This window comes from Saccopteryx bilineata, chromosome 2 (assembly GCF_036850765.1).
Source record: "Saccopteryx bilineata isolate mSacBil1 chromosome 2, mSacBil1_pri_phased_curated, whole genome shotgun sequence".
Classification (NCBI taxonomy): Eukaryota; Metazoa; Chordata; class Mammalia; order Chiroptera; family Emballonuridae; genus Saccopteryx; species Saccopteryx bilineata.
In genome coordinates, this window is record NC_089491.1 from 230,640,741 (window position 1) to 230,667,934 (window position 27,194).

The 27,194-nt window shown below is 47.8% G+C and overlaps 1 protein-coding gene across 3 annotated transcripts in view; it reads left to right on the top strand.

Moving 5' to 3' along the window:
- The first annotated feature begins 636 nt into the window (after window positions 1-636).
- URB1 (URB1 ribosome biogenesis homolog) overlaps window positions 637-27,194 on the top strand; it is a 71,546-nt gene continuing 44,988 nt past the window's right edge. For all 3 annotated transcript variants that reach the window (XM_066259531.1, XM_066259532.1, XM_066259533.1), the window contains exons 1-11: window positions 637-878; window positions 3,309-3,448; window positions 4,232-4,383; window positions 5,238-5,370; window positions 9,199-9,295; window positions 18,462-18,547; window positions 19,902-20,027; window positions 21,414-21,538; window positions 22,257-22,452; window positions 23,885-24,022; window positions 27,011-27,184. In XM_066259531.1, coding sequence (XP_066115628.1) covers window positions 737-878; window positions 3,309-3,448; window positions 4,232-4,383; window positions 5,238-5,370; window positions 9,199-9,295; window positions 18,462-18,547; window positions 19,902-20,027; window positions 21,414-21,538; window positions 22,257-22,452; window positions 23,885-24,022; window positions 27,011-27,184 — 1,509 coding nt within the window. In that variant the 5' untranslated portion in view covers window positions 637-736. The remainder of the gene's footprint in view (window positions 879-3,308; window positions 3,449-4,231; window positions 4,384-5,237; window positions 5,371-9,198; window positions 9,296-18,461; window positions 18,548-19,901; window positions 20,028-21,413; window positions 21,539-22,256; window positions 22,453-23,884; window positions 24,023-27,010; window positions 27,185-27,194) is intronic.

A 27,194-nucleotide genomic window follows, 5' to 3' on the forward strand; every position in this document is an offset into this window, starting at 1 on the left:
GAGACGTTACATCCTGCGATCCTCTCAACCCGCACGCCGACAGGGCTCCCGTCCTCCCCTCGGTCTGGGGACACCTGGGGTGGAGGTCAGTCGGTTTCGGTTGAGCCATGAGCTCAGGGTCAGGGTTAGGAGCACCTGCACGACACTCGGCCCGGGTACCGGAGCGAAGACCTCCTGCATCGGCCCGCCTGGCACTCAGCTGGGCTTGGTCAGCTTCGCGCTGCGTGCTGCGCACGTTCTTCCAGCGGCGCCGCTAACTGAGCTGGCGGTACAGCTCCGCGCCCGGCCTCGTGCGCTGCGGGAGCGGAGGATCCGGCTTCTGCCCGCCGAAGAGTCGAGAGAGCCGCCGAAGGCAGGAAGGGTCGTGCAGTGTCCGCTCACCCCAGGCCGCGAGCGAGCCGGCGGGCACTATAGGAACAGTGGGTCCCCAAGACTCGACGCGAGGACAACAGCAGAATCTGCCGCAGGCCCACTCGCTGCTCGCCTGCCAGTCGTTCCACATGCCCCGCCCCATGTAGGGACCGCCCACTACAGGCCCCCGCCCCTGTGCTCCCGCTCTTTCCGCGGTTCCCGATTTAGACCCGCCCCTTCCGCCTTCTTTCTTTCTCGAGGGCCCGCCTCTTCCGCCAAGCCTCTCCCCTTCTTGCGCACGTGGGGTGACTGTGGCCTCTCTGTTGTCCGTGCGTTCTTCCGCCAGGTCCACGGGCGTGAATCCCTGCGCGCCCTCCCACTCGTCATGGGGACCCCCAAGAGGAAGGCCCGGGGCGGTAAGGACGGCGCGGCTTCCCCCGCGGGAGCACCCAAGCGGGCCCGCAGCGAGGAGCTCACGGGCGTGCGCTTCAAGGCGCAGTTGAGGGACCAGCAGGGCGCGGGGCCAGGTAAGTGCGGGTCGGCCTCCGTGGGGTGTGGAGAGGGTCGCTGTGTGCCAGACGCAGCCCCTCCTTCGCCGCGGGTTAGGCGGGAAACCGAGGCCCCGGTGGCTGAGCGTCCAGGGCCCGGGCCGCTACGGGACCGCGCGCGGCACTTCCTCGCCCTGGGCCGTGTTTTTCGAGCCCCGACTGTCCTTCAGGTCGCCACCGCTGTGGCTGTCAGTTCTGTTTTCAGTGGTGTCACCCCACCCGAGGCCACACCAAGGCCTTGTCGGTTGAGTAAGGTTGACCTGGTGACTGGTCGGGAGGAGAGTCTATAATCTCTCTTTTGAAAAGCGTGATTGCCCTTCACAGGATCATGAAGTCCACTACTAGAAAGTGTGTAGGTGATGGGGAAGAACGCAGTTGCATAGGCTGTGACTTGTCCGAATAAAACCGTGACAGCGTTTCTCCCAGATTAATGGAACTATTAAGTTAGTGGCCAGAATAGCCGCAATGTCCAGTTTGCCTCCCACAGATGTTGCTTTTAAATGTTTAATGCCTGCAACAGCTGGCACTAAACAGGCAGTGCTGGGAAGATGCTCCCTGCTTTAGCACTGGATTTCATTCATATGTTCATTAGTTATTAGGGGCTATTATTTGCTAGGGGAGAGTGAAAATGAGTGGAAATCGGACAAGGGCCCTGCCATTGTGAGCTTACACATCAAATGCAGAAGGCAGATGGCAGTCAGTGGAATCACATGGGACAAGTTCTAATCTGGGAGACCCAAGAAGGCTCCCTGAGAGAGTGGCTTTTCAGCAGAGTTGTAGGGAGAGTGGCAGGGACAGGGACCCTTCTGGCAGAGGAAAACATGATTTTGTAAAAGATTGCACCGGTGTACATATTCATGGTTTTGCTCAGAGAGCTTCACCACTTTAGAGTACTGCGTTTGAACAGGTTTTGGGTGGAAACCTGGGTAGAGAGGACAGGTGCTGGTGACATTGTTGGAAAATGTGGGACTGGGTGAAAGTGAGTCCCCTCTGAGGCTACGTGGGGTTTGTGTTTGAATCTGGTCTCTATCTTGGTATCTCCCTTTTGATATGTTCTCGTAACTTCCTGTGATAGGGTCGCTGCCCAGGGAAGTGCAATTGGTAGACATTAGGGGACTTTGTTTTCATCCAGGGAGTAGGGAAAGTGTTGTTTCCAGTTTTATTGAGATATTATTGACATAAATGTAAGTTTAAGATGAACAGTATGATGATTTGACACATGTATATATTGTGAAATGATCACAATAAGGTTAGTTAACACCGCCATTCCTTCATGTAATTACCATGGGGGGGTGATAACATTTAAGACCTACTCTGTTAACAACTTTGAAGTACCCAATACAGTACAATTAATTGTAGTCACCACACTGCACATTAGAGCCCCAGAACTTACTCATCTCATAGCTGGAAGTGTGTTTCCTGTGACCAGCATCTCTTCACTTCCCCACCCCCAGCAACCTCCAATCTGCTCTCTGTTTCTATGAGTTCAGCTTTTTTTATTTTTATTTTTATTTTTTTTTCTGAAGTTGGAAACAGGGAGGCAGTCAGACAGACTCCCGCATGCGCCCAACAGGGATCTACCAAGCACGCCCACCAGGGGTGATGCTCTGCCTATCTGGGGCGTCGCTCTGTTGCGACCAGAGCCACTCTAGCACCTGAGGCAGAGGCCACAGAGCCATCCTCAGCTCCCGGGCCAACTCTGCTCCAATGGAGCCTGGGCTGCAGGAGGGGAAGAGAGAGACAGAGAGGAAGGAGAGGGGCAGGGGTGGAGAAGTAGATGGGTGCCTCTCCTGTGTGCCCTGGCTGGAAATTGAACACGGGACTCCTGCACGCCAGGCCGACGCTCTACCCCTGAGCCAACTGGCCAGGCCGAGTTCAGCTTTTTTTTAGATTCGACACGTAAGGACATAAATTACTTGTTTTTTCTGTCTGACTTATTTCACTTAATTTCCTCATGATATCTCCATGTCACAAAAGGCAGAATTTCCTTTTTGAAGGCTGAATATTATTTCACTATATATATGTGTGTATGATAGATATTTACAGATAGTGTAGGTATACCACATTTTTTATTTTCATTCACTGATTGCACCCTGTTTGTGTGGGGGTGGAGAGAAGAGTGCTGTGGGATTAGATTGGTAAAGACCCAGAGGTGCTGAGGAGGCTCCCTGGATGGAAAAGGTTCTGCTCTGTGTGAACCAGTTCCATGCTTTCACCGGAGGTACAGGATAGGCGGTGTCATGACTTTGATCCCCCCCATCGCTACATGGCTGCCATGTTCTTCACCACAGTTAGTGGCAGTTCCACTTGCCTGGATGTTCCTGCCAGAAGCCTCCCTCTGTCACAGTAGCAGTTGTGAGTGTTTCCAGGGAGACCATCTTTGCTAACATTTGAACATCACTATTTTAGCCTTGGAAACATTTGTCTCTGCTGCCAAGAAGCTACCCCAAGCAGACATGTACGATGTTGTGGAAGGCTACATCAAGATTTCTGTGGAGTGTGCAGAGATTTTCCAGCTCCTGAGTGGGGAGAAGCGACCTGAAAGTGAGGTGTGTCATTCCTTACCTGGCTGATGAAGAGAAGAGCAAGGTCATGCTTCTGTTGTGTTTAACTTAATGAAGGGAATTGTGATACAAAGTCCAAGACCTTGCCAACTTTCTACAGAAAATGATGCTGTGGTCCTGTGCTGTAGGAACATGTTTATTTTTGCATCATGACCTTTGAAAGCATTTTAGTGGAAAGCACTAACTACTTATTGGTGAATAACACCAGAAAAAAGGGCCATAGATTCTTAATCTAAATGCACTGGATGAATAACATGAGACACAGGGGTTGTAGATCCTCAATCTAAGTGCACTGGGTTGCAACATGGTTTGTTTTAACAAAAGGAAAATAGAGAAAAACTGTGTGTCACAGATATTGAGTTGAAATGTCTTCTGGTTCCAAAGAGGCTCAAAATTGGGGATATTTAGGAACTTATTGAAATCTCAGGGTTATTATGGGAAGGCTGCAGACCTGAATGTGCCCAAAGCAGTGAGACCCAGCCTTATATAGAAATCACTCTTTCCACTTCCTTCAGTGTAGTTGAAAGCAAGCAATTCTCTATTTAGCTAGGCTATGGGAGCAGGACTAACTCCAGCGCCCTGGGCCTGGCAGGGCAGCTTGCTAAGCTGCCACCTTCCTCCCTGCCTCTGGCTCAGAATCCGGGGAGGCCTCATCTTGCAGGTTGCAGGTGTTCAGCCTGCAAGTGACCATGGCTGAGATAAGAGGAGCAGGTTTGTAGAGGGAAGGGAGTGAGAGTACTCAGAAGCATTTCAATCCTGTCATTGCAGATGCTGTTAATATTTCAAGTTTTCGAGGCCATATTACTGCGGACAGCAAGCGATCTCTCCCATTTTCACGTTGTGGGAATGAACGTCGTGAAGAAGCTGCTGACCAGCCACATGAAGCTCCTCTGTCAGGCCCTGTACTCCTCGGGCTACAGGTAAACGTGCCTCCTTGCGGCAGGGCCAGCCTTGGTCTTGCTCTGCCTAGCTCTCCCCAGGTGCATTTGACCCTTTCTCTTCTTGTGATGTGGAGGCTCTGCCCCTCCTGCTGCTGATGGGCCCTTGCTCTTGCTGATCCCTTTTACCACAGTCCCTGTCACTCCTGCCCTGCTGCCTCCTTGCTGTCCTGGGGACGCTGAAGCATCCTTAGCATTGTTTGTCCTGCCCCAGAGGCCCTCGCTAGGCATTCTCCAAGGTCATCCCGGCTCTCTCCCTCTCTGCCTGTAGGGCTTTGCAGGAGTGTCCTCAGAGAGGCCTTTTGACCATCCCTGTCCACTGGTGCTACCTGTTCCTTTAGCCTGTGCAGGAAAATACCCATTTGTACATGTATTGGTACAGCCCTACGTGACATCATATTCACATCAATCCTGACTGGTGTTCACCCTCCGTGAGAACAGTGCATGTGGGTGGGACCTCGATTGTGGTACACAGTGCTATCTGCCTAGCCCCCGAGTGAACCTGAGTAAACCCCAGGTTCGGTGCTTCGCTTTGAAGATGGTTACTACAGGAGCACCTCTGTGCCCGCAGAGGCAGGGTGGGGTGAGCATGATGACTTGCTGGTCAGAGAAATCCCCATATTTGTAGTTCACAGTATGTTTTCTTGGGTCCTCCCCCAACTCATGGTTTTGTCCTTTATTTGAAATTTTGTTATGATTTTCTTTTAAAAGAAAGTATATGTGAATAGTTCCTTCCTTCCCTTTTCTGGTTTGGGGACAGCAAATCACAGCCAGCGTGCAGGTGGCTTTGTGCATCCACTCCTCTTGACATCTGATTTCCTGTTGTCCCTGTGCAGGATGGCTCGAGCCTGCCTGAACCTGATGGCTGCCATGGTAACCCAGGGCCCTGAGGCTGCCAGGGATTTCTGCAGCCATTTTGATTTGAATAAAAAGACCTTGTACACCCTGGTGACCAAGAGGGATTCAAAGGTGAGCCCCAGTGTCTCGTCCTGTGGTTTGTCCTCTTTCTGGTCTTGGACCTCACATACCTGAAGTCAGAGGCCCTGTGTAGAGTCATGTGCCCTGGCAGCCCCTGGAGCCTGGGAGGAGGGCAGGCCTCACTCCTGGCTGGCAGTGGGGGCCTGGTCACCAGGTAGAGCTGAATGATGGGCATGTGAGGCCAGCTTCTCTGGGGCCTTCTTGGTCTGTGGGGATGACTTAGCTTGTATGTAAATGAAGTAATTCCGTGGCCTCATGACATAGACTCTGGGGTGCCCTGCTGCTCTTGTTTCTATTCTGCCCACTCTGGAGAAAGCCCTTGGAAAAGTCAAAGCCAGTGACATCAGAGAGGACATTTAGGGCTTTTTAATGTTTCTTGTGCCTGCCAGTATGTTTTGTCAAGAAGGGCTGGATTGTGCCATAGAGAATGGAGGTGAGAATTCTTGAACTCTCCTGAGGTTCTTCAGGAGTAAGAACATGTTTCGGGACTCAGGCTAGAGGGGAAGTTCTCCTGTCCTCCTAGGTGAGTGCGGCCTGCTGGTTCTTGAAGTGCATCCTGCCCATCAGGTAACAGGTCCGCTCTCCCTGCTGGCGCTCCAGAGCTGCAGACAGTCAGGAGTCGGTTCCATGCTCCCTCCTGAGTGCGGGGAACAGAGAGGAGTCAGTTCTGTGCCGCATTCTGAGCATGGGGAACAGCCAAGGGTCGGTTCTGTGCCTCTTCCTGAGCACGGGGAACAGAGAGGAGTCGGTGCTCTTTGGTTCGACCTGGTTGTCAGCGGGCAGTAATTATCCATCTGATTCCCATTCCCTTCCTGCTCAAGCTCAGCTCTAAGGGCAGTGCATGTCAGCAGCCAGGCCATCCGCCCAGATTCAAGAAAGGCCACCGCATTTTTACTTCCTATTTTGTGTTCTGAATCAACTATCTTAAATATGCTGTATGTGGTGGGAAATGGTTTCTAGACATATAAAAAATTTTTTTTTGATATAGGGAATGTCAGGGAGATTCAGAACTACAGAGCAGCATAGTGACCCCCAGTACCTGTCAGCAGCTTCCAACGATGTCCCCTCCCCCACCCTGTGGGTTGTTTGGGGCAGCCTGTTAGAGCAAATCCCACCTGTGCGTCACATTTCATCATAAATATTTTACGGTGCATCTCTTACAGAGAGTGACCTTTTATGAAACAAAACCACAGTGCCACCACTGCACCTGACACCATTAATAATTCCTCAGCACCACCTGATGCCCAGTTCACTCTCAGTTCTCCGCCAGCTATCTCACCTGTGGCCTTACCCTTCATGGTTCAAGTCAGGATCCAGTCCGGGGCCACAGAGTATATCTGGTGGGTGAGCTTAAGTCTCTCCACTTCTGCGTTTTATGCCCCCACTCTGACCCTTGTGGAGGAATTGGTACAGCCTCATAGGAGAGGATCATGGGTGTTTATCATCTGGCCAAAGAAAGCATTGTGAGAAACCCTGCTCTGAAGAACAGTTTCACCAAATATGTTTTGGTCTTTTTAAGACAGTGTTTTGAAACAAGTGTGGAGTTTGGGACGCTTTCTTCCTGGGATAATAGCCCCGTGAAGTCACAGGGTAGGAATGAGTAGTGCACATGCGGTCCTCTTGCCTTTGATGGAGTTTGTTGGGGCAGAGGCTGGGGTAGTGAGGGACTGTGTGCTCGGGGCTGGGGAGGTTAGGCCATGGCTTGCGTGTGGGGCAGGTGCTGTGTCTGAAGGGTGTTTCTCCCCAGCAGCAGGGATCTGAAGTCTGGGGTTGTCTGCATATGCAGTGGGTGCCCAGAGGTGAGACTGGATCCCGTATGGTTCAGAATCTGTTGCTGGAGGAACTCAGGAGGATTTAGTCTAGCTCTGCAGAGTCTAGGCAGGACAGACAGAGCTGGAACACCTGGTGACTGGGACCAGTGCTCCAGGGCCCTGACCCCAGTACTTCAGTGGACAGAATCCCCCTGACTCGAGGAGCCTCTCCAATCCGCTGGGGAAGGATGAGCCCTGACCGCTGTTTTCCAGGCAGTGTTACACTGCACCAGTGGTCTTTTGAAGTGCAAGGTACACATGGGCCAGGAAAGCAGGGTAGCTGTGTTTGTGTCAGGGTAGCTATGTTTGTGTGTTTGCCTCTTTGAACAATGAGGCATCCAGGGAGGGTGGGGGGGGGGGTCACTTCAGGCTTCCGGAGGACAGGAGCAATGTCTTAGTCACTGGTTCCTGTCAGCCTGAGATCATGGCACCTTGAATGTGATTTGTATTCAATAAGTGGTGGCAGCTCTGGGGCATTGCTGATGCTAAACCAATGCAGCTCATTTTCAAATCCTTACTGTCGTTGTCCCCAAACTCTTTGTTGTGAAGAGGCCCACAGATCGGTCCCCAGAATGAGAGGGAGAGCTTGGAGCTTGGAGCCTCTCATGTGCGTGGCCTGACCAGGTCTTGCCGAATGAAACACTGTGTGGCATGGACGGAGATAGACTGCGTACATGCAGCAGGTGTGCACAGCCTCTGTCCCCACATCACAGAGCATCGGCCAGGCGTCCGCTCTTTTCTCCAGAAGAACCGTGTACCCAACACAACAAGACTGAAGTATTAAATACTCCCCTGGAGGCCTACATGATGCCATGTGTGGTCCCTACATTTTGGGAACAGGGATGTGGAGTGCCATGGGGGCCCGAGGAGAAGAAATCTCTATAGTCATAAAGTTGAGCGTGAGGCACGTGTTTGTAGTTATTCCTCGTTACCCAGTCTTAGTGCGGATGCAGAGCAGTTACGTGACCTCGAGCAAGTTGTTTGAAGCCTGGCTCCTTGTCTGTAGAACTGGCACAGTGGGCATCTGCCTTGGGTTGCTGTGACACTGGGCAGCATGGACCAGGTGTCTGGCATGGGGTGAGGACTCTGAGCGTCACTGGTCGTCCTTGTCCCTACTACCACCTCTGCTGCTCTCAGAATGGGCTATCTAAAGTCAGGCTCCGCAATCGTCACGTGCTCAGGGCAATAATGCTCCCTGTTAACTGGTCATGGCAGCCAACTAAAGGACCTTTGGGCTCCGTGAAACAGGGGGGTGTTTGGTTTTGGCAGTGGAGAACCCGAGCATTGTGCTCGTTCTGCTGCCACTGACAAGGGGCCCCATGACCACCTGCCGTGGTTCTTTGGATGTAAAACAGGGATGGAGAGGCACGGGTCTGTCTTGAAGTTACTAGGAGGGAAAAGTGATCAGATGTCCCTGGTGACTTCCCCTGAAGTGTTGGCTGCTGGTCGTGGCCTTGGGGCCCTGGTTGAGGATGCCCACTGTCCCTAGTCATGGCTGACGTCTCAGGACAGGTCAGACTGCAGTCCTGGGAGGCCATGCTGGGCTGTAATATGATAGCGTCTGTGCTTTTGTGCCTATTATAATATCTAATAAAAAGCAGACATCACCTCATTGGTGGCTCATCAAAAGCAGCACCAGTTTTTCCGTTATCTCTGGATTTTCAGAAACGTGGGTATGTTATTTCCTTGGCAGCAAGAGCAGATAGTATCTAGGTGGCTGAGAACCTTCTGCTCTACACCAAAGTGGTCCATGAACTAACAGTGCTTATGTAGTGCAGTAGGGGAAGGGGACGCACTATTTCATCCACACGTTTGTATTTAGAAAGAGCTTGGAGGGGGAGGAAGAGGAGGAGATTGAGAGGAAGAGCAAAGAGAAAACCCTTGTTTCCTTAGTGATGTCCATGGGTTTTAGATGAGCCCAGGAGACCTCTGACTTTGGGACAGGAGGGGCATGCATGAATTTCTCAGGGTGTGGATGTTCATGTGATCCTTATCCTCTCGTCCTCAGGGCACACACGACGTCCGGCTGGCCTACATCCAGTTTGCCCTGTCCTTTCTGATCACCGGGGACGACAGCACTGTGGTGCAGGTGCTGGAGCTGAAAGGTGGGTGTGCCTCTAGCAGGAGCAGCATCCATCTGGGTGCTTGGAAGATTCTTCTGCAGAACTTTATTCCAGGTTGGGACAGTCGGCAGTTTAGCTGCTGCTGTGTACACGAGATTGGGGGGTGCAAGTCTCAAAGCTCCAGTCAGTGTGGGTTATGTTGCGGTCAGCACGAACAGAGTGTTACTTTATGCTGCTTGGAGCGCTCGGCAATGTCCCAACAGAGGATCGGTGCAGGCATGGACTCTTGCAACAGAGGGGCTCTGTGGCTGCAGAGCATGCCCCGGCCCACAGCCCAGCTGCCCGGCCTTTCGGCACTGGTGTAACATGGAGTCTGACTATGGTGGCCACTCTGCCTGCTTACCATAGCATCAGTGGTCAAGCTTCTGGTGCACAGCTGGGCTGCCTGGGGGCTGTCCCCACTGCGGCTGGGCACAGTTCAGCTTGTTAGGGCCCTTGCATTTTGTCAGGAGATGCAGCACGCCAATGAGTGACAGCATGCAGACCTGTGTCACACAGGTGTTGTTCAGTGCATGCTGTGGAGTTGGGCCTTGTCAGCTGGTGAGGGCCCTGCTTATATGAAAGGACATGATTGGGGGTCCTCCTTGGCACTGAGACAGGTGAGGTACATGTTCATTCCTGCATGGCATTGGGTCGTACACATTGAAACTTAAAATATTTGCTCCGGGGTGACGTCAGAGAAATGGCGCCACGAGGAGCGCTCCCGATATCTGTCCCCCAAATTTCAACAAGTTCTTCAACCAATGACAGAAAAATCTATCCTTAGAGCATCTGGAAGTTCCACACACTGAACATGAAGTGCTATCAACAAAACCACCCTCAGATGCCATTAAGGAAAAGAAAATAGAATATCATGGATACAAAAGACAGATGTAGGCCCTGGCCGGCTGGCTCAGTGGTAGAGCGTCGGCCTGGCGTGCGGGGGACCCGGGTTCAATTCCCGGCCAGGGCACACAGGAGAAGCGCCCATCTGCTTCTCCACCCCTCCGCTGCACTTTTCCTCTCTGTCTCTCTCTTCCCCTCCCGCAGCCAAGGCTCCATTGGAGCAAAGATGGCCCGGGCACTGGGGATGGCTCCTTGGCCTCTGCCCCAGGTGCTAGAGTGGCTCTGGTCGCAACAGAGCGATGCCCCAGATGGGCAGAGCATCGCCCCCTGGTGGGCAGAGCGTCGCCCCTGGTGGGCGTGCTGGGTGGATCCCGGTCGGGCACATGCGGGAGTGTCTGACTATCTTTCCCCGTTTTCAGCTTCAGAAAAATACAAAAAAAAAAAAAAAAAAAAAAAGATGTAGCACAGATAGATGAGGAAAAATCTATGGAGAAAAAATTTAATATATTGGAAACCTTGGAGCTAAATGACAGAGAATTTAAAATAGAAATCCTAAAAATACTCAGAGGTATACAAGAAAACACAGAAAGGCAATTTAGGGAGCTCAGAAAACAACCCAATGAACACAAAGAATATATTACCAAGGAAATTGAAACTATAAAAACAAATCAAACAGAGATGAAAAACTCAATTCATGAACTGAAAAACGAGGTAACAAGCTTAGCTAATAGAACAGGCCAGATAGAAGGTAGGATTAGTGACATAGAAGACAAGCAACTTGAGGCACAACAGAGAGAAGAATAGAGAGACTCAAAAATTTTAAAAAGTGAGAAAGCCCTACAGGAATTGTCTGACTCCATCAAAAAGACTAACATAAGAATAATAGGTATATCAGAAGGAGAAGAGAGAGAAAATGAAATGGAGAACATATTCAAAAAATAATAGACGAGAACTTCCCAAGCCCGTGGAAAGAACTAAAGCCTCAAATTCAAGAAGCAAACAGACCACCGAGTTTTCTTATTCATTTTAGAGAGGAGAGAGAAGGGGAGAGAGAGAGGAGAGAGAGACAGGGGGGAGGACCTGGAAGCATCAACTCCTATATGTGCCTTGACCAGGCAAGCCCAGGGTTTCGAACCGGTGACCTCAGCATTTCCAGGTCGATGCTTTATCCACTGCGCCACCACAGGTCAGGCGGAACACCGAGTTTTCTTAACCCCAACAAACCTACTCCAAGGCACATCATAATGAAATTGACACAAACCAACGACAAAGAAAAAATTCTTAAGGCAGCCAGGGAAAAGAAGAATACAACATATAAAGGAAGGCCTATTAGATTATCATTGGATTTCTCAGCAGAAACTCTACAAGCTAGAAGAGAGTGGACGCCAATATTTAAAGTTCTGAAAGAGAAACTTTCAGCCAAGAATACTATACCCATCAAAGCTATCCTTCAAATACAAAGGAAAAATAAAAACATTCACAGATACAGGAAAAATGAGGGAATTTATCATCAGAAAACCCCCACTCCAGGAAATACTAAAGAGGGTTTTCCAACCAGATACAAAGAACAAAACAAAACCACAAGTAAAAGCTCCACTAAGAACACAATAAAACCAAATTTAAACTGTGACGACAAAAACCAAAAAAAGGGGGAGAGGACAGAGATTAACAGTAGCAAAGGACGATGGAATGCAGAAGCACTCATAAGGTAGTGTACTACAATGAACATGGTAGGTACCCTTTTCATTACTTAATGGTAACTACCCCTGAAAAAACCACCACAGAAGCACATGACTTAAAAAAGGTAGCAACAGAGGAAAGAAGTATGGAATATAACCAAACAAAAACAAATGATAGAAAAACAAAAGAGAAGAATCAAACAAGATACAAAACTAACAGAAAGCAATTTATAAAATGGCAATAGGGAACCCACAAGTGTCAATAATTACACTAAATGTAAATGGATTAAACTCACCAATAAAAAGACACAGTAGTAGAATGGATTAAAAAAGAAAATCCGCCTGACCAGGCGGTGGCGCAGTGGATAGAGCACCAGACTGGGATGCCGAGGACCCAGGTTTGAGACCCCAAGGTCACCAGCTTGAGCGCGGGCTCATCTGGTTTGAGCAAAAAGCTCACCAGCTTGGACTCAAAGTCACTGGCTTAAGCAGGGGTTACTTAGTCTGCTGAAGGCCCGCGGTCAAGGCACATATGAGAAAGCAATCAATGAACAACTAAGGTGTCACAATGTGCAACGAAAAACTAATGATTGATGCTTCTCATCTCTCTGTTCCTGTCTGTCTGTCCCTATCTATCCCTCTCTCTGACTCTCTGTCTCTGTAAAAAAAAAAGAAAGAAAGAAAAAAAAAAAATCCAACTATATGCTGCCTACAAGAAACACATCTAGCCTGACCAGGCGGTGGCACAGTGGATAGAGCATCGGACTGGGATGCAGAGGACCCAGGTTCGAGACCCCGAGGTCACCAGCTTGAGTGCGGGCTCATCTGGTGTGAGCAAAAGCCCACCAGCTTGAACCCAAGGTCACTGGCTCCAGCAAGGGGTTCCTCGGTCTGCTGAAGGCCCGCGGTCAAGGCACATATGAGAAAGCAATCAATGAACAACTAAGGTGTTGCAACGCGCCATGAAAAACTAATAATCGATGCTTCTCATCTCTCTCCGTTCCTGTCTGTCCCTGTCTATCCCTCTCTCTGACTCACTCTCTGTCTCTGTAAATAAATAAATAAATAAATAAATAAATAAAATTAAAAAAAAAAAAAAGAAAAAGAAACACATCTAAGCAATAAGGATAAAAACAAATTCAGCGTCGGCCTGGCGTGCGGGGGACCTGGGTTTGATTCCCGGCCAGGGCACATAGGAGAAGCGCCCATTTGCTTCTCCACCCCCCCCTTCCTCTCTGTCTCTCTCTTCCCCTCCCGCAGCCAAGGCTCCATTGGAGCAAAGATGGCCCGGGTGCTGGGGATGGCTCCTTGGCCTCTGCCCCAGGCGCTAGAGTGGCTCTGGTCTCGGCAGAGTGACACCCCGGAGGGGCAGAGCATCGCCCCATGGTGGGCAGAGCGTCGCCCCTGGTGGGCGTGCCAGGTGGATCCCGGTCGGGCGCATGCGGGAGTCTGTCTGACTGTCTCTCCCCATTTCCAGCTTCAGAAAAATACAAACAAAAACAAAAAGAAAAAAAAAAAATTCAAAGTGAAAGGCTGGAAAACAATACTCTAAGCAAATAACATCCAAAAAAAAGCAGGAGTAAAATACTCATATCTAATAATGCTGACTATAAGACAGCAAAAGTAATCAGAGACAAAAATGGTCGTTTCATAATGATTAAGAGGACACTGAATCAAGAAGACATAACACTTCTTAATATATATGCACCAAACCAAGGAGCACCAAAATGTACGAGACAACTACTTATTGACCTTAAAACAAAAACTGACAAAAATACAATCATGCTTGGAGACCTCAATACACCGCTGACGGCTCTAGATTGTTCATCCAAACAGAAAATCAATAAAGATATATGAAACACTAGGGCAATTGGATATGATAGACATCTATCTACAGGACATTTCATCCCAAAGCAACATAGTATACATTTTTCTCTAGTGTACATGGAACATTCTCAAGAATTGACCATATGTTGGGCCACAAAAATAACATCAGCAAATTCAGGAAAATTGAAATGGTACCAAGCATATTTTCTGATCATAAAGCCTTGAAACTAGAATTCAACTGTAAAAAAGAGGGGAAAAAACCCACAAAAATGTGGAAACTAAACAACATACTTTTAAAAAATGAATGAGTCAAAGAAGAAATAGCACAGAAGTCAAAAGATATGTACAGACAAATGAAAATGACAATACAACATATCAGAATCTCTGGGATGCAGCAAAAGCAGTAATAAGAGGGAAGTTTGTATCACTTCAGGCCTATATGAACAAACAAGAGAGAGCCCAAGTAAACCACTTAACTTCACACCTTAAGGAACTAGAAAAAGAAGAACAAAGACAACCCAAAACCAGCTGAAGAAAGGAAATAATAAAAATCAGAGCAGAAATAAATGAAATAGAGAACAGAAAAACTATAGAATAAAATTAATAAAACAAGGAGCTGGTTCTTTGGAAAGATCAACAAAATTGACAAACCCTTGGCAAGACTCACCAAGGGAAAAAGAGAAAGGACTCATATAAACAAAATCCAAAATGAAAGAGGAGAAATCGCCACAGACATCATAGATACACAAAGAATTATTGTAGAATACTATGAAAAACTATATGCCACCAAATTCAACAATCTAGAAGAAATGGATAAATTCCTAGAATAATACAACCATCCTAGACTGAGTCAGGAAGAAGCAGAAAGCCTAAGCAGACCAATCAGCAGGGAGGAAATAGAAAAAAACTATTAAAAACCTCCCCAAAAATAAAAGTCCAGGCCCAGATAGTTCTACTAGTGAATTCTATCAAACATTCAAAGAAGACTTGGTTCCTATTCTACTGAAAGTCTTCCAAAAAACTGAAGAAAAAACAATACTTCCAAACACATTTATGAGGCCAACATAACCCTCATACTGAAACGTGGCAAGAACAGCACAAAAAGAGAAAACTACAGACCAATAACTCTAATGAATACAGATGCTAAATTATTAAACAAAATACTAGCAAATCCAGTACAACAACATATTAAAAAATAATACATCATGATCAAGTGGGATTCATCCCAGAATCTCAAGGATGGTTCAACATACGTAAAACAGTTAACGTAATACACCATATCAACAAAACAAAGAACAAAATCCACATGATCTTATCAATAGATGCAGAAAAGTCATTCGATAAAATACAACAACTTTATGTTTAAGACACTCAACAAAATGGGTGTAGAAGGAAAATATCTCAACATGATAAAGGCCATATATGATAAACTATCAGCTAACATATTAAATGGCATAAAACTGAGGACTTTCCCCCTTAAATCAGGAACAAGACAGGGTTGTCCACTCTCTCCACTCTTATTTAATGTGGTGCTAGAAGTTCTAGCCCTAGCAATCAGACAAGATAAGGAAATAAAAGACATCCATATCGGAAAAGAAGAAGTAAAGGTATCACATTTTTCCCTTAGACTCCACAAAAAGATTACTAGAAACAATAAACCAATACAGTAAGGTCGTAGGATACAAAATTAATATACAAAAGTCCATAGCCTTTCTATGTGCTAACAATGAAACACTAGAAAACGAACTCAAAAAAATAATCCCCTTCACGATTGCAACAACAAAAAATAAAATACCTAGGAATAAACATAACAAAGAATGCAAAGGACCTATATAACGAAAACTACAAAGCATTATTAAAGGAAATCGAAAAAAATACAATGAAATGGAAAAATATTCCTTGTTCTTGGATAGGAATAATAAATATAATCAAAATGGCCATATTACCCAAAGCAATATACAAATGTAATGTAATTCCCATCAAAATTCCATTGACATTTTTTAAAGAAATGAAATAAAAAACATCAGATTTATATGGAACTATAAAAAAACCCCAAATAGCCAAAGCAATCCTAAGGAAAAAGAATGAAGCTGGGGGCATTACAATACCTGACTTCAAACTATATTATAGAGCCACAACAATCAAAACAGCATGGTATTGGCAGAAAAATAGACACAGACCAATGGAACAGAATAGAAAGTCCAGAAATAAAACCACATTTATATGGTCAAATAATTTTCGATAAAGGGGCCAACAACACACAATGGAGAAAAGAAAGCCTCTACAACAAATGGTGCTGGGAAAACTGGAAAGCCACATGCAAAAGAATGAAACTCGACTACAGTTTGTTCCCTTGTACTTAGATTAATTCAAAATGGATCTAAGACCTAAATATAAGACCTGAAACAATAAAATACATAGAAGAAATCATAGGTACTAAACTCATGGACCTTAGTTTTAAAGAGCATTTTATGAATTTGACTCCAAAGGCAAGAGAAGTGAAGGCAAAGATAAATGAATGGGACTACATCAGACTAAGAAGTTTTTGCTCAGCAAGACAAACTGACAACAAAATAAACAGACAGCCAACTAAATGGGAAATGATATTTTCAAACAACAGCTCATATAAGGACCTAATATCCAAAATATACAAAGAACTCATAAAACTCAACAACAAACAATCCAATAAAAAAAATGGGAAGAGGACATGAACAGACACTTCTCCCAGGAAGAAATACAGATGACCAACAGATATATGAAAAGATGCTCATCTTCATTAGTTATTATAGAAATGCAAATCAAAACTACAATGAGATACCACCTCACACCTGTTAGATTAGCTATTATCAACAAGACAGGTAATAGCAAGTGTTGGAGAGGCTGTGGAGGAAAAGGAACCCTCATTCACTGTTGGTGGGACTGTAAAGTACTACAACCATTATGGAAGAAAGTATGGTGGTTCCTCAAAAAACTGAAAATAGAACTACCTTATGACCCAGCAATCCCTCTACTGGGTATATACCCCCAAAACTCAGAGACATTGATACATAAAGACACATGTAGCCCCATGTTCATTGCAGCATTGTTCACAGTGGCCAATACATGGAAACAACCAAAAAGCCCTTCAATAGATGACTGGATAAAGAAGATGTGGCACATATACACTATGGAATACTACTCAGCCATAAGAAATGATGACATCGGATCATTTACAACAAAATGGTGGGATCTTGATAACATTATATAGAGTGAAATAAGTAAATCAGAAAAAACTAAGAACTGCATGATTCCATACATAGGTGGGACATAAAAACGAGACTAAGAGACATGGACAAGAGTGTGGTGGGGGGGGCAGAAAAAAACCCAGATAGAAGGTGATGGAGGACAATCTGACTTTTGGTGATGGGTATGCAACAATCTTGAATGACAAGAAAACCTGGAGATGTTTTCTTTGAACATATGTACCCTGATTTATTGATGTCACCCTATTAAAATTAATAAAAATTTATTTAAAAAAATATTTGCTCCAGCGTTTATTATTTGCAGTGTATTCTAAGGAAGTCATTAAGGGTGTGAGTAGAGGTTTGTGAAGGAGCTGTTTTTCCTGTTAGCTGAAAACGAGCTGACTCCACCGGCAAGGGACTGACTGAGCATGGAGGGCAGGATGCGGCTAATTAGAGTGAAGCATGGTGGCCTTGTGTCAGACTTCACAGCATGTGAGGGGTGTCAGCTCAATTATGAAGTTGACGTGTGATCCCACTCTACTAAAAATTAGATATAACAGTATAGCTACATCAGAAAGTGAGCAATTAACTGCTGCTAACCTTAATCTCTGGGTTAGGGAGTTAATGGTTAATTTTAATGTCCATTCTTTTAGTTTGGTGGTTTCTGTTTTTTCTTTTTGTAAGAATAATAGATTTGTTCTTGCAGAAATTGTGTGTGCCCATTAAGCATGTATGAGCAAGTGAAAGTGGAAATGCTTTTGTGCCTCTGGCCAGTGTCCTAGTCTGGTGGTGATGGTACAGGATCAGGCTGTGCTGGCTCGTCCCCTGGGGGCCCACAAGTACCTCAAATTCTACCACCAGTCAGGAAAATGACCACCATCTCTTTAAGTACATCTCTGAGCAAGTCTAAGCAAAAAGGAACTTTGGAGAACTATAATCATAACCTGTGTTCTCTTTGAGACAGTATTGAGTAAATTTTACTCAAGTTCACGTGAAAGCCTGACCGGGCGGAGGCACAGTGGATAGAGCGTCAGACTGGGATGTGGAGGACCCAGTTTTGAGACCCTGAGGTTGCCAGCTTGAACGTAGGTTCATCTGGTTTGAGCAAAGCTCACCAGCTTGGACCCAAGGTCACTGGCTCGAGCAAGGGGTTACTCGGTCTGCTATAGCCCGCAGTCAAGGCACGTATGAGAAAGCAATCAATGAACAACTAAGGAGCCGCAACAAAGAATTGATTTTTCTCATCTTTCTCCCTTCCTGCCTGTCTTTCCGTATCTGTCCCTCTCTCTGACTCTCTCTGTCTCTGCCACAAAAATTAAAAAATTAATAATAATAAAGTTCACGTGCAAAATGGGAAATAAAGCAAGACTAAAGAACCACGGGACTTTCATCCTTGTTCTGTCATTGTTATGCCGGTACATGATGACCCCCCTGTGTCATGAAGTGAAAGTGGGTATTCCTCCTATGAACTTGTAGAATTAAAAAGAATAAGTTTTTAAAAAGTAAAAGGCATTGTTTGTCGTACCATTTAAAAAGTAATGTTCTCTCATTCAAAATATTCATGAGTTTAATGCTTTGAACTTTTACTTTCAGAATTTATTCCTTGCATTTTTAGCTCAGATGTGAAGGAAGATAGGATTTCTACTGTCAACATCTTGCTGTCCACACTGAAAACAAAGGTGCGTGTTGGGAACCGGCATGTCTGTCCTTCGTTTCCCTGGCATGCTGAGGGTTTGGGAGCCAAGCATCTCACATGCATGGGCTGTCTCATGGGTTGGCTAGGAAACTGTTCCCTAAACAGTAGCGTGGTCTCAGGGACGAGCCACCCTGAAGGCTTGTGGCTGAAGCAACACTTAGCCAAAGGTAGGAGTGAAGCTGTGGTCACCCTTCCTGGGACGTGTTGTGGTCACTGTGAGCTGTCAGTGGCAAGTAGTCTTCATCTATAACCGAGCAGCATGTTATTTCGTGTTGTCTCAAATATCCTGTCTTTACAAGCGTTTTGTGTAAATTGTAAATTCTGCCGAAGGGATCACTTTCTTAAACATAGAAGCACCTTAAACAATCAATTAGAAATACTCTCTGACCCTCCCAGAATTAGAGGCTATTGGATTAGAAGGCCACAAACTGGCGGCACATGCACATAGATATGGTAGTTAGCACAGAACCTGAAGCAGTGGTCCCACCCCAGGGACATTTGGTTGTCAGCACTGGGAAGTGCAGCTGCAGCTGGAGGGCAGAGAGTGGGCAGCTGCTCAGCATCCCGCAGTCACGCACATGGGATGCCCAGCAGTTACTGGGCCCAGTGTCAGTAGTGCTGAGGTTAGGGGCCCGGGGTGAAGTAATGCCAGTTGGGAGGGGTGGTTTTCTCCTGCCAACTTGGCACTGACTTGACAACCATGATGTGTAATGTAGTTCTAGCAGAGATGCTTTGAGTCAGGTGCTTTCCTGAGAGAGTGTCCAGCCCTCTGGAGGACAGTGGGTCTGGGGGTATGTGTCAGAGGTCTTAAAAATGTGTGCAGACCTACGAATGGTGTGGGAGTTACCTCAGAACCACCGAGGAAACTTATCTGAGGAACATATACCCCAGAGATTCAGAGGACCAGTTTGGGAGGAACTGAGAACGTGTGTCATTCCAAGGTTGCCTGTCACAGTCAGTTTGGGAACAAGCCACCTGTACACACCGGGGGTGGTTAGATAAATTGTCACTCAGAGGATGGAATGATATTCAGCCCTCCAGTTTTTAGTGACATGGGAAAAGCTCATGCTGTGTAAGTAAAAGCAGACAGAAAACTGTCTATAAATGCAGTCTCACAGAGACAAAACACCCAGCCCATTCATGCACATGTATGTTGTGCGGGCTGTGGAGGGAGGCTCCAGGGAAATATACTAGAGCCCTAGGATGCTGGGAATATTGGTGAATTTTGTTTTTTCTTCATCTTGCTCCCCATTTTTGGCCAAATATTTTGCCCTAATGACAAAAAACAAGGTATTAAAATAGGATTTCCTAAATTTAATGTGTTTCACTGTTTTCAGGTGGTTCACAATAAAAATATCACTAAAACGCAGAAGGTGCGTTTCTTCACCGGGCAGCTGCTGACCCACATAGCCTCTCTCTACGGCTGGAACGGGGTTGTTGACGTGGACCTGGAGCATGCTGAGGTACAGTTTTCCCGGTCAGGTGGCCTCATCGCCCGTGTGTGACCCTCACCACCAGAGACCAAAGACTAACGTACACCTGCCTTGAAATGTTCTCCACCTGACCTATTTTTTGTGGCTTGTGGTTATATTAGTTTTCTGCTTAGGTTCCATATGATTTTAAAAACTTTATCTTTACAGTGAGATTTTTTTTTCTGCTCTTTAGTGTCATGTTAAACATTGTTGTAACGAGGAAGCTGTTCTATTGGCTCAGTGACATTTTGACTTTTCCGAGTGCCTGCCTGGCAGAGTCGCAGGGTCAGCCCAGCTGCTCCTGCTGTTCTCACTGGCCTCCTCTGTTCTTTCCCTCTGTGTTTGCCAGCTCTACCATTTTAAGGTTTCAGTGCCTGCTGCTGTTAATTGAGGATCCTTAGCATCCCAGGACCCATTTCCTTACCTGCTGAATGTCCAGTTTATTTGATGGTCGTCACTAATGTACTAAATTAGAACAGCTGCTCACGTTGACCCAAACCCAGAGTGCCTTTTATTTATTTATTTTTATTTTTATTTTTTCCTGAAGTGAGAAGCAGGGAGGCAGAGAGACAGACTCCTGATGCACCCGACCAGGATCCACCTGGCATGCCCACCAGGGGGCGATGCTCTGCCCATCTGGGCTGTTGCTCCATTGCAACTGGAGCCATTTTAGCACCTGAGGTGGAGGCCATGGAGCCATCCTCAGCGCCTGGGCCAACTTTGCTTCAATGGAGCCTCGGCTGCGGGACGGGAAGAGAGATACAGAGAAAAAGGAGAGGGGGAAGGGCGGAGAAACAGATGGGCGCTTCTCCTGTGTGCCCTGGCCGGGAATCGAACCCGGGACTTCCACATGCCAGGCTGACGCTCTACCACTGAGCCAACCAGCCAGGACCCCAGGATGCCTTTTAATTCTCCTTGTTTTGAAATTCCTCAGGGCATTTCTGACTTGGACTTGGCCAGAGTAGGGCAGGCTCTGGCTTCCTGTCAATAGTAATTACCCTCCAAAGCCCTCTGTTTCACTCCTTTTGTTTTCCTGACTTGCCTCTCTCCTCTTGTTTTGAATGTGTTTCATGCGCTCTACTACCAGGAAGCCTCGGAGGCTTAATAAAAACACTCCCATATGTGGAATTTTATTGAAAAGAGTCAGAGAAATCAAGTCATTCTTAAGTTTGTTTAGAAATACAGGTTTAAACTTGCCCCTTTTAGTAGTATTGTTTAGTCTTGATTGATGTTTCTGTTTTCCTTCCTTTTTTTTTAACGGTACCAAGTTTTTAAGTGTTTTCTGAGTTGTCATTGGCATGTGATGTTGTTTTACTCCATAGCTGTTATTAAGTTGATCACCTTGGGGTTCTCATGAATTCTTGAAAACCCTCCTAGGCTTCTGTGGAGGACGCAGGGAAAAGCATGGTGCGAGAGCTGGTGCATAACTTCCTGATGGATCTCTGCTGTTCGCTCAAACACGGGATTAATTTTTACGATGCATCTTTGGGGACCTTCGGCAGGTGAAGTATGATCCTTCTGAGAAGGAGTGTCTGTGTTCTCAGCAGTCACCCCACCCATGACTGTGCAGTGAGACTGTTAAGTGGTGGCATTGTGGCTGGTTAGAGGTAGAGATGGAGCCACGATCAAACCAATCTCAGGGAGGAGAGATGGAGACCTGAGAGCTTCTCGTCATTATGTTCCCCTGGGGAAAAGGCCTCAGGGCAGCAGCTGCCAAGACGCAGAACTGGGCTGTCTCTCCCCAGGGAGGTTCTGTGTGTGTTACTCAGAGGCTGGACGTGGGAATAAGTCTTAATTTCCTGCCCCTGACCGGGCCTCAGCACTGTCCTGTTGGGCTGCCACTGTAACTGCAGTTGTCCAGAAAGGCAGGTCACCCGCCCCGTGAGTGCCAGGGCTCAGGTTTGACCCCAGGAAGTCTGGTTACACAGTCATCCCTGAAAGAGCTAGATAGTCCCCCTCAAAGATGGTTGCTAACCATTTAGGATTTCAAAATGTTGTTTATCCATTTTGTTTCACGTTTCATAGTAATAACATTTCATAGTCCAAAGTTAACTGTTTAGGTTATGTTCTCGTAGACTTTCTCTTTGTAGTTCTGTAACTACAAAGAGATATAATGCATATCCCTGTTAATCACCCTGCCTTATGGCACGAGGGAAGTTGCTGGTGACCGTTTTGCAGCTGTCCTGGGCTCTGTGTCCCCTGACCCCCTTTCTGTTGCAGGGGCGGGAACCTGACGCTGCTGCACTTCCTGTTGGGTCTGAAGACGGCCACCGAGGACGAGCTGGTGGCCGAACTGGTGGTGAACATCCTCAGGGTGTGTCCAGACTTGCTGAACAAGTACTTCAAGGAAGTCACGTTTTCCTTTCTCCCAAGGGTCAAGTCCACCTGGTCAAATAACATCAAGCTGCTGAACAAGGTGAGAGCCATGGAATTTCAGTCTGATAGACATGTAGGGCAGAGGTAAGGTTGGGTGGCGGCGGGGAGGAGGAGTGACCTGTGACAAGCTGAGTGTGAAGAGCTTTCAGCCGCTTAGGGGATGCTGGGGACAGTGTGATGGTGTCCTCTGTGAGGACATGCTGATAGTCACATAGCTGAGCTGTGAAAGTGAGTTATGCCTTTTCAGTTGGTTGAGCCAATTTTATCTTTTTTTTTTTTTTTTTTTTGACAGAGACAAGAGAGAGAGGGACAGATATGGACAGACTGGAAGGGAGAGAGATGAGAAGCATCAATTCTTCGTTGTAGTTCCTTAGTTGTTCAGTGATTGCCTTCTCATATATGCCTTGACCAGGGGGCTATAGCAGAGCGAGTGACCCCTTGCTCAAGCCAGCAACCTTTGGACTCAAGCCAGCAACCGTAGGGTCATGTCTATGATCCCACAGTCAAACCAGTGATTCCTCACTCAAGCTCATGAGCCTTCACTCAAGCTGGTGAGCCTCTGCTCAAGCCAGATGAGCCTGTGCTCACATTGATGACCTCAGGGTTTCGAACCTGGGTCCTCTGCATCCCAGTCCAATGCTCTTTCCACTACGCCACCACCTGGTCATGCCAATTTCATCTTTTTCACGCATATTTTGCAGACAGTGGGATTTTGATGAGTGTCAGCAGTCAGTCTGGCTTTAGTGAATTGTCAGGTAGTTTTGATGGATTGTTGTGTCTGGTACTTAGACCAACTGAAGATGAGCTGTGGCACAGGGCTCTGCTGCTTTGAGTGGATGTGTGTTAATTTCCTGATCAAAGATGGTGACAGCCCTTCATCTACAGTGCAGCCCTACAGCATCCTTTTGGCCGCTCTGTCCTCCATATATGGCCTGCGGCTACTAAAATACCAGGGCTGTTATTTTCAGCCTTAACCCAGGGCAGGGCGTGGGGCAAGGGGACGGACTTAGCAGGCCGGGTGTGAGTCCTCACTCCTCTGCTCACTAGCCCTGTGTCCCTAAGGGAAATCCCTTAACCTCATTGGAGTCTCCTTTTATCACATAAGCTGTCCTTACCACGTAGGGTGGTCATGAAGCCCTAGAAGATGATGTCACTCTCCAGGTTCCTATCAGGCCCTATACCTGATGAGGAATATGGTTGTTACTCTGACCATGACTTTTTGGCCAACAAAGGTTTTAAGAGGCTCCCAGACCACAGGCCAAGCTCTGCTTTGAAGGTCGCCGCCCCAGTAACAGCCAGCCTCATGACCTAACTTCTCGAACAAATGGTTCTTGGGCCTGATCATTAAGCTTGGGACTTTTATCACGATCACTGTTTCACTGAGGCTGGCCGCCCTGTCAGTGTGGACAGCAAACCTTGGATTTGAAGCTTTAATCTCTGACAGCAACTCATTCTCTTTCTCCCTCTCACAGATCTATGAGGCCCAGCCAGACATCTCCCGGGCATTTCAGACCAGGGAGTTCATCCCTCTGCCCCGGCTGCTGGCGATGGTGATGGTGACCACCGTGCCCCTGGTCTGCAACAAGATCATGTTCACCCAGGCCCTGAACGTGAGTGCTGACCTGCTTCTGGGACTTCCTCCTGCTCGCCCCGCTGGCTGCACTGGGGGTTCTTCTGACAGTCCCGGCTGTGTGCTGGGCTGTGACCTGTCAGTGAGCCTCGGAGGCTTTCCGTGTGCCCACTCCCCTGGGGAAGGAACGTTCCTGCCAGGGGCGAGGCAGCTGACTGCCCTGCTCCAGCCCGAGCTGGAGCTCCAGACCCCTTCGCGCGGTCTGGCCTGAGTGGGCAGTGTCAGAATCCAAGAAAGGGTTGTGTTCAGCCAGTCAGTGTCGTGTACTGAGTTATTTTGGTCTGGGATTTCTGGGCAGCGTGGGCCATTCAAGTACTCAGTGTTAAGATTCTGGGAAACATGTACTTTGAGAACTAGCTGTTTTAGGCATTTTTTAGAGGGTATGTTCATGGAAATAATACTTAAATTCCATGTTGTTTATTGTAAAGGGTCCCCAGGTCCCATCAGAGTCCCTTTTATCAAAGTGTCATGACCTTAGGTGAATATCTGAGAGTTGTTGGCACATGTGGGTCCAGGGCCCTGCTAGCTCTTTCTGCACCCAGATGACCTCAGGACCCCCCTGGGGAGGCCAGGTTTCAAGAGGGGTGCAGGGCCTGGCATGTCTTTGAGACAGAAGCCCCCCTCCCTCAGGGTAGGCTGGGTTGCTATGTGAGCATGGTGGGACCCAGGTCTGCTGTAGGGGTCACACAACCTGGGTGCAGTGGCCCGGTGGCAATGGGCAGTTCCCGTACTGAGGAGAGGCTCCTGAGACTGTGCAGGGGGTTCATTCAATGTGTGCTGGTGCCTACCCAGGGTTTGTGCTGAGGGTGGGCAGTGAGGAGCAGAGAGGAGTCGTGTGGGACTAGGGAGAAAGGCCTTGGTTCTGGCTGCCACAGCATAGTAACCAGAATTGGACTCAGCTGGTATGCCTGTTTATTTTGTGAGAGACAGAATAGTTTATTGCAGTGGGCTTGCAAGGAGTGTGTCAGGTGCTACCTCTGTGTGGCCACTGTGGTTCTGTCCCTGCAAGCTGGCTCCTGGCAGCCAGGAACGTATGTGCTGTGCTGTTCCCTCTCAGGTGTATGTTGTTATAGGAGAAGGGACTGTGTCCCAGGGTGTCCCATCCCCTGGATAGAGTGGCTGCAGGACGAGGGAGAGGCCTCACAGTGCCTTGTCTTCAGGGGGCCTTTCAGGCAGCGGCGGTTAACAGGCATGAGACCGGAATCTACCTAGGATTTTTTGTTTGTTTTTATATTTTTCTTTTCTGTTTATTAACAGTTTTCATTGCGTACATTAGAAAATCAGGAAGGAGAGAGCTATTTTAGAAACAGGAAATGAGATGTTGGAGGCCGGTCTCAGGCTGTGGCTGAGCTTGTTGCGAGCTGCCAAGGTACCTGAGCACGCTTGTTTGGGCCCTGCCTCTGACGTGATCATGGAGGCCATCAGGACGGTAGCACTCCTTTAGGGGACAGCATACGTATAGACTGAAACCCCACTAATTGGGGGTGGGGGTGGAGATTGGGTGTCCTGGTGGTTAAACTTAAAGTCTATCAGAAAACCTTCTGTTTCTACCTGACCTAAGTGTTCAGTGTCCTAGCCCTGGCCTCCGGACTTGACTGTTCCCAGGAAGCAGCTTGGGATGATGGAAGTGGCCTGGGCTGGGGCCCTTGCACCCAGGAGATGCCCATGTCACGCTGGCCCAAGAACGCACTGTACCCAACCGGACCTCTGCCTGCCCTCTGTACTTTGGTGGTAGCACAGGTTCTGGGGCCTCCTTCAGTCCCGGCAGCGAAGGAGGACTTTGCCGCCCTCCTGCTGCTTGCTGTCAGAGGCCTGTCTCAGGGCTGCACGTTTGTTTACCCAGCGTAAGGGTGGCTTTCCTGCTGGAGCACCTGCCGCCTTTACTTGTCATCATCGTTGTCATTGCTCTAGCTCAGGGGTCCCCAAACTATGGCCTGCGGGCCGCATGCGGCCCCCTGAGGCCATTTATCCGGCCCCCGCCGCACTTGCGGAAGGGGCACCTCTTTCATTGGTGGTGAGAGGAGCATAGTTCCCATTGAAATACTGGTCAGATTGTTGATTTAAATTTACTTATTCTTTATTTTAAATATTGTATTCCCATTTTGTTTTTTTTACTTTAAAATAAGATATGTGCAGTGTGCATAGGGATTTGTTCATAGTTTTTGTTGTTGTTTTTTTTTTCTGAAGCTGGAAACAGGGAGAGACAGACAGACTCCCGCATGCGCCCAACCAGGATCCACTTGGCACACCCACCAGGGGCGATGCTCTGCCCCTGTGGGGCGTCGCTCTGCCGCGACCAGAGCCACTCTAGCGCCTGAGGCAGAGGCCAAGGAGCCATCTCCAGCGCCCGGGCCATCCTTGCTCCAATGGAGCCTCGGCTGCGGGAGGGGAAGAGAGAAACAGAGAGGAAGGAGGGGGGGGTGGAGAAGCAAATGGGCGCTTCTCCCATGTGCCCTGCCGGGAATCAAACCCGGGTCCTCCGCACGCCAGGCCGACACTCTACTGCTGAGCTAACCGGCCAGGGCCCATAGTATTTTTTATAGTCTGGCCCTCCAACGGTCTGAGGGACAGTGAACTGGCCCCCTGTGTAAAAAGTTTGGGGACCCCTGCTCTAGCTGGTATGAAATGCTTTTTTCGGGGCAGGCTGGTGTCTGCTGAGATATTGGCCACTGTTGACATAGATAATCCGTGTGAGTTGAGTGGTATCAGCAAAGACTCACCAAAAACAGTGAGACAGAAATAAAAAAGAACTCTCAAGCTCTGCCTTTGGTGACCATCTCCTTGGATACTGCTGAGGTCAGATTTGTAGGAGGGCAGGGTCGCTGGCTTCCTCTGCTCAGAGCCATCACCTGTGGCTTTCCCTGCAGGTGACCCAAGAAGGGGCCAGAACCAGTCAAGCCCTGGGCTCAGGAGGTTGTATCCACAGTGCAGCCTAAAGACATTTGTGGACTTGACTCTTTCTTCCCAGCTGGACAGCAAATCAGTGAAGCACACAGCCCTGTCCCTTCTCTCCGTCATTTTGAAGCGAGCACTGAAAACTGTTGACTACTGCTTGGACAGAGAGGTGTGGCAGGAATCAGGTGTATACTCGGCCCTCATGATGGAAGACTTTGTGCGGCTCTTCAGAGAAGCCCTGAGCAAGGTAGGTGCGG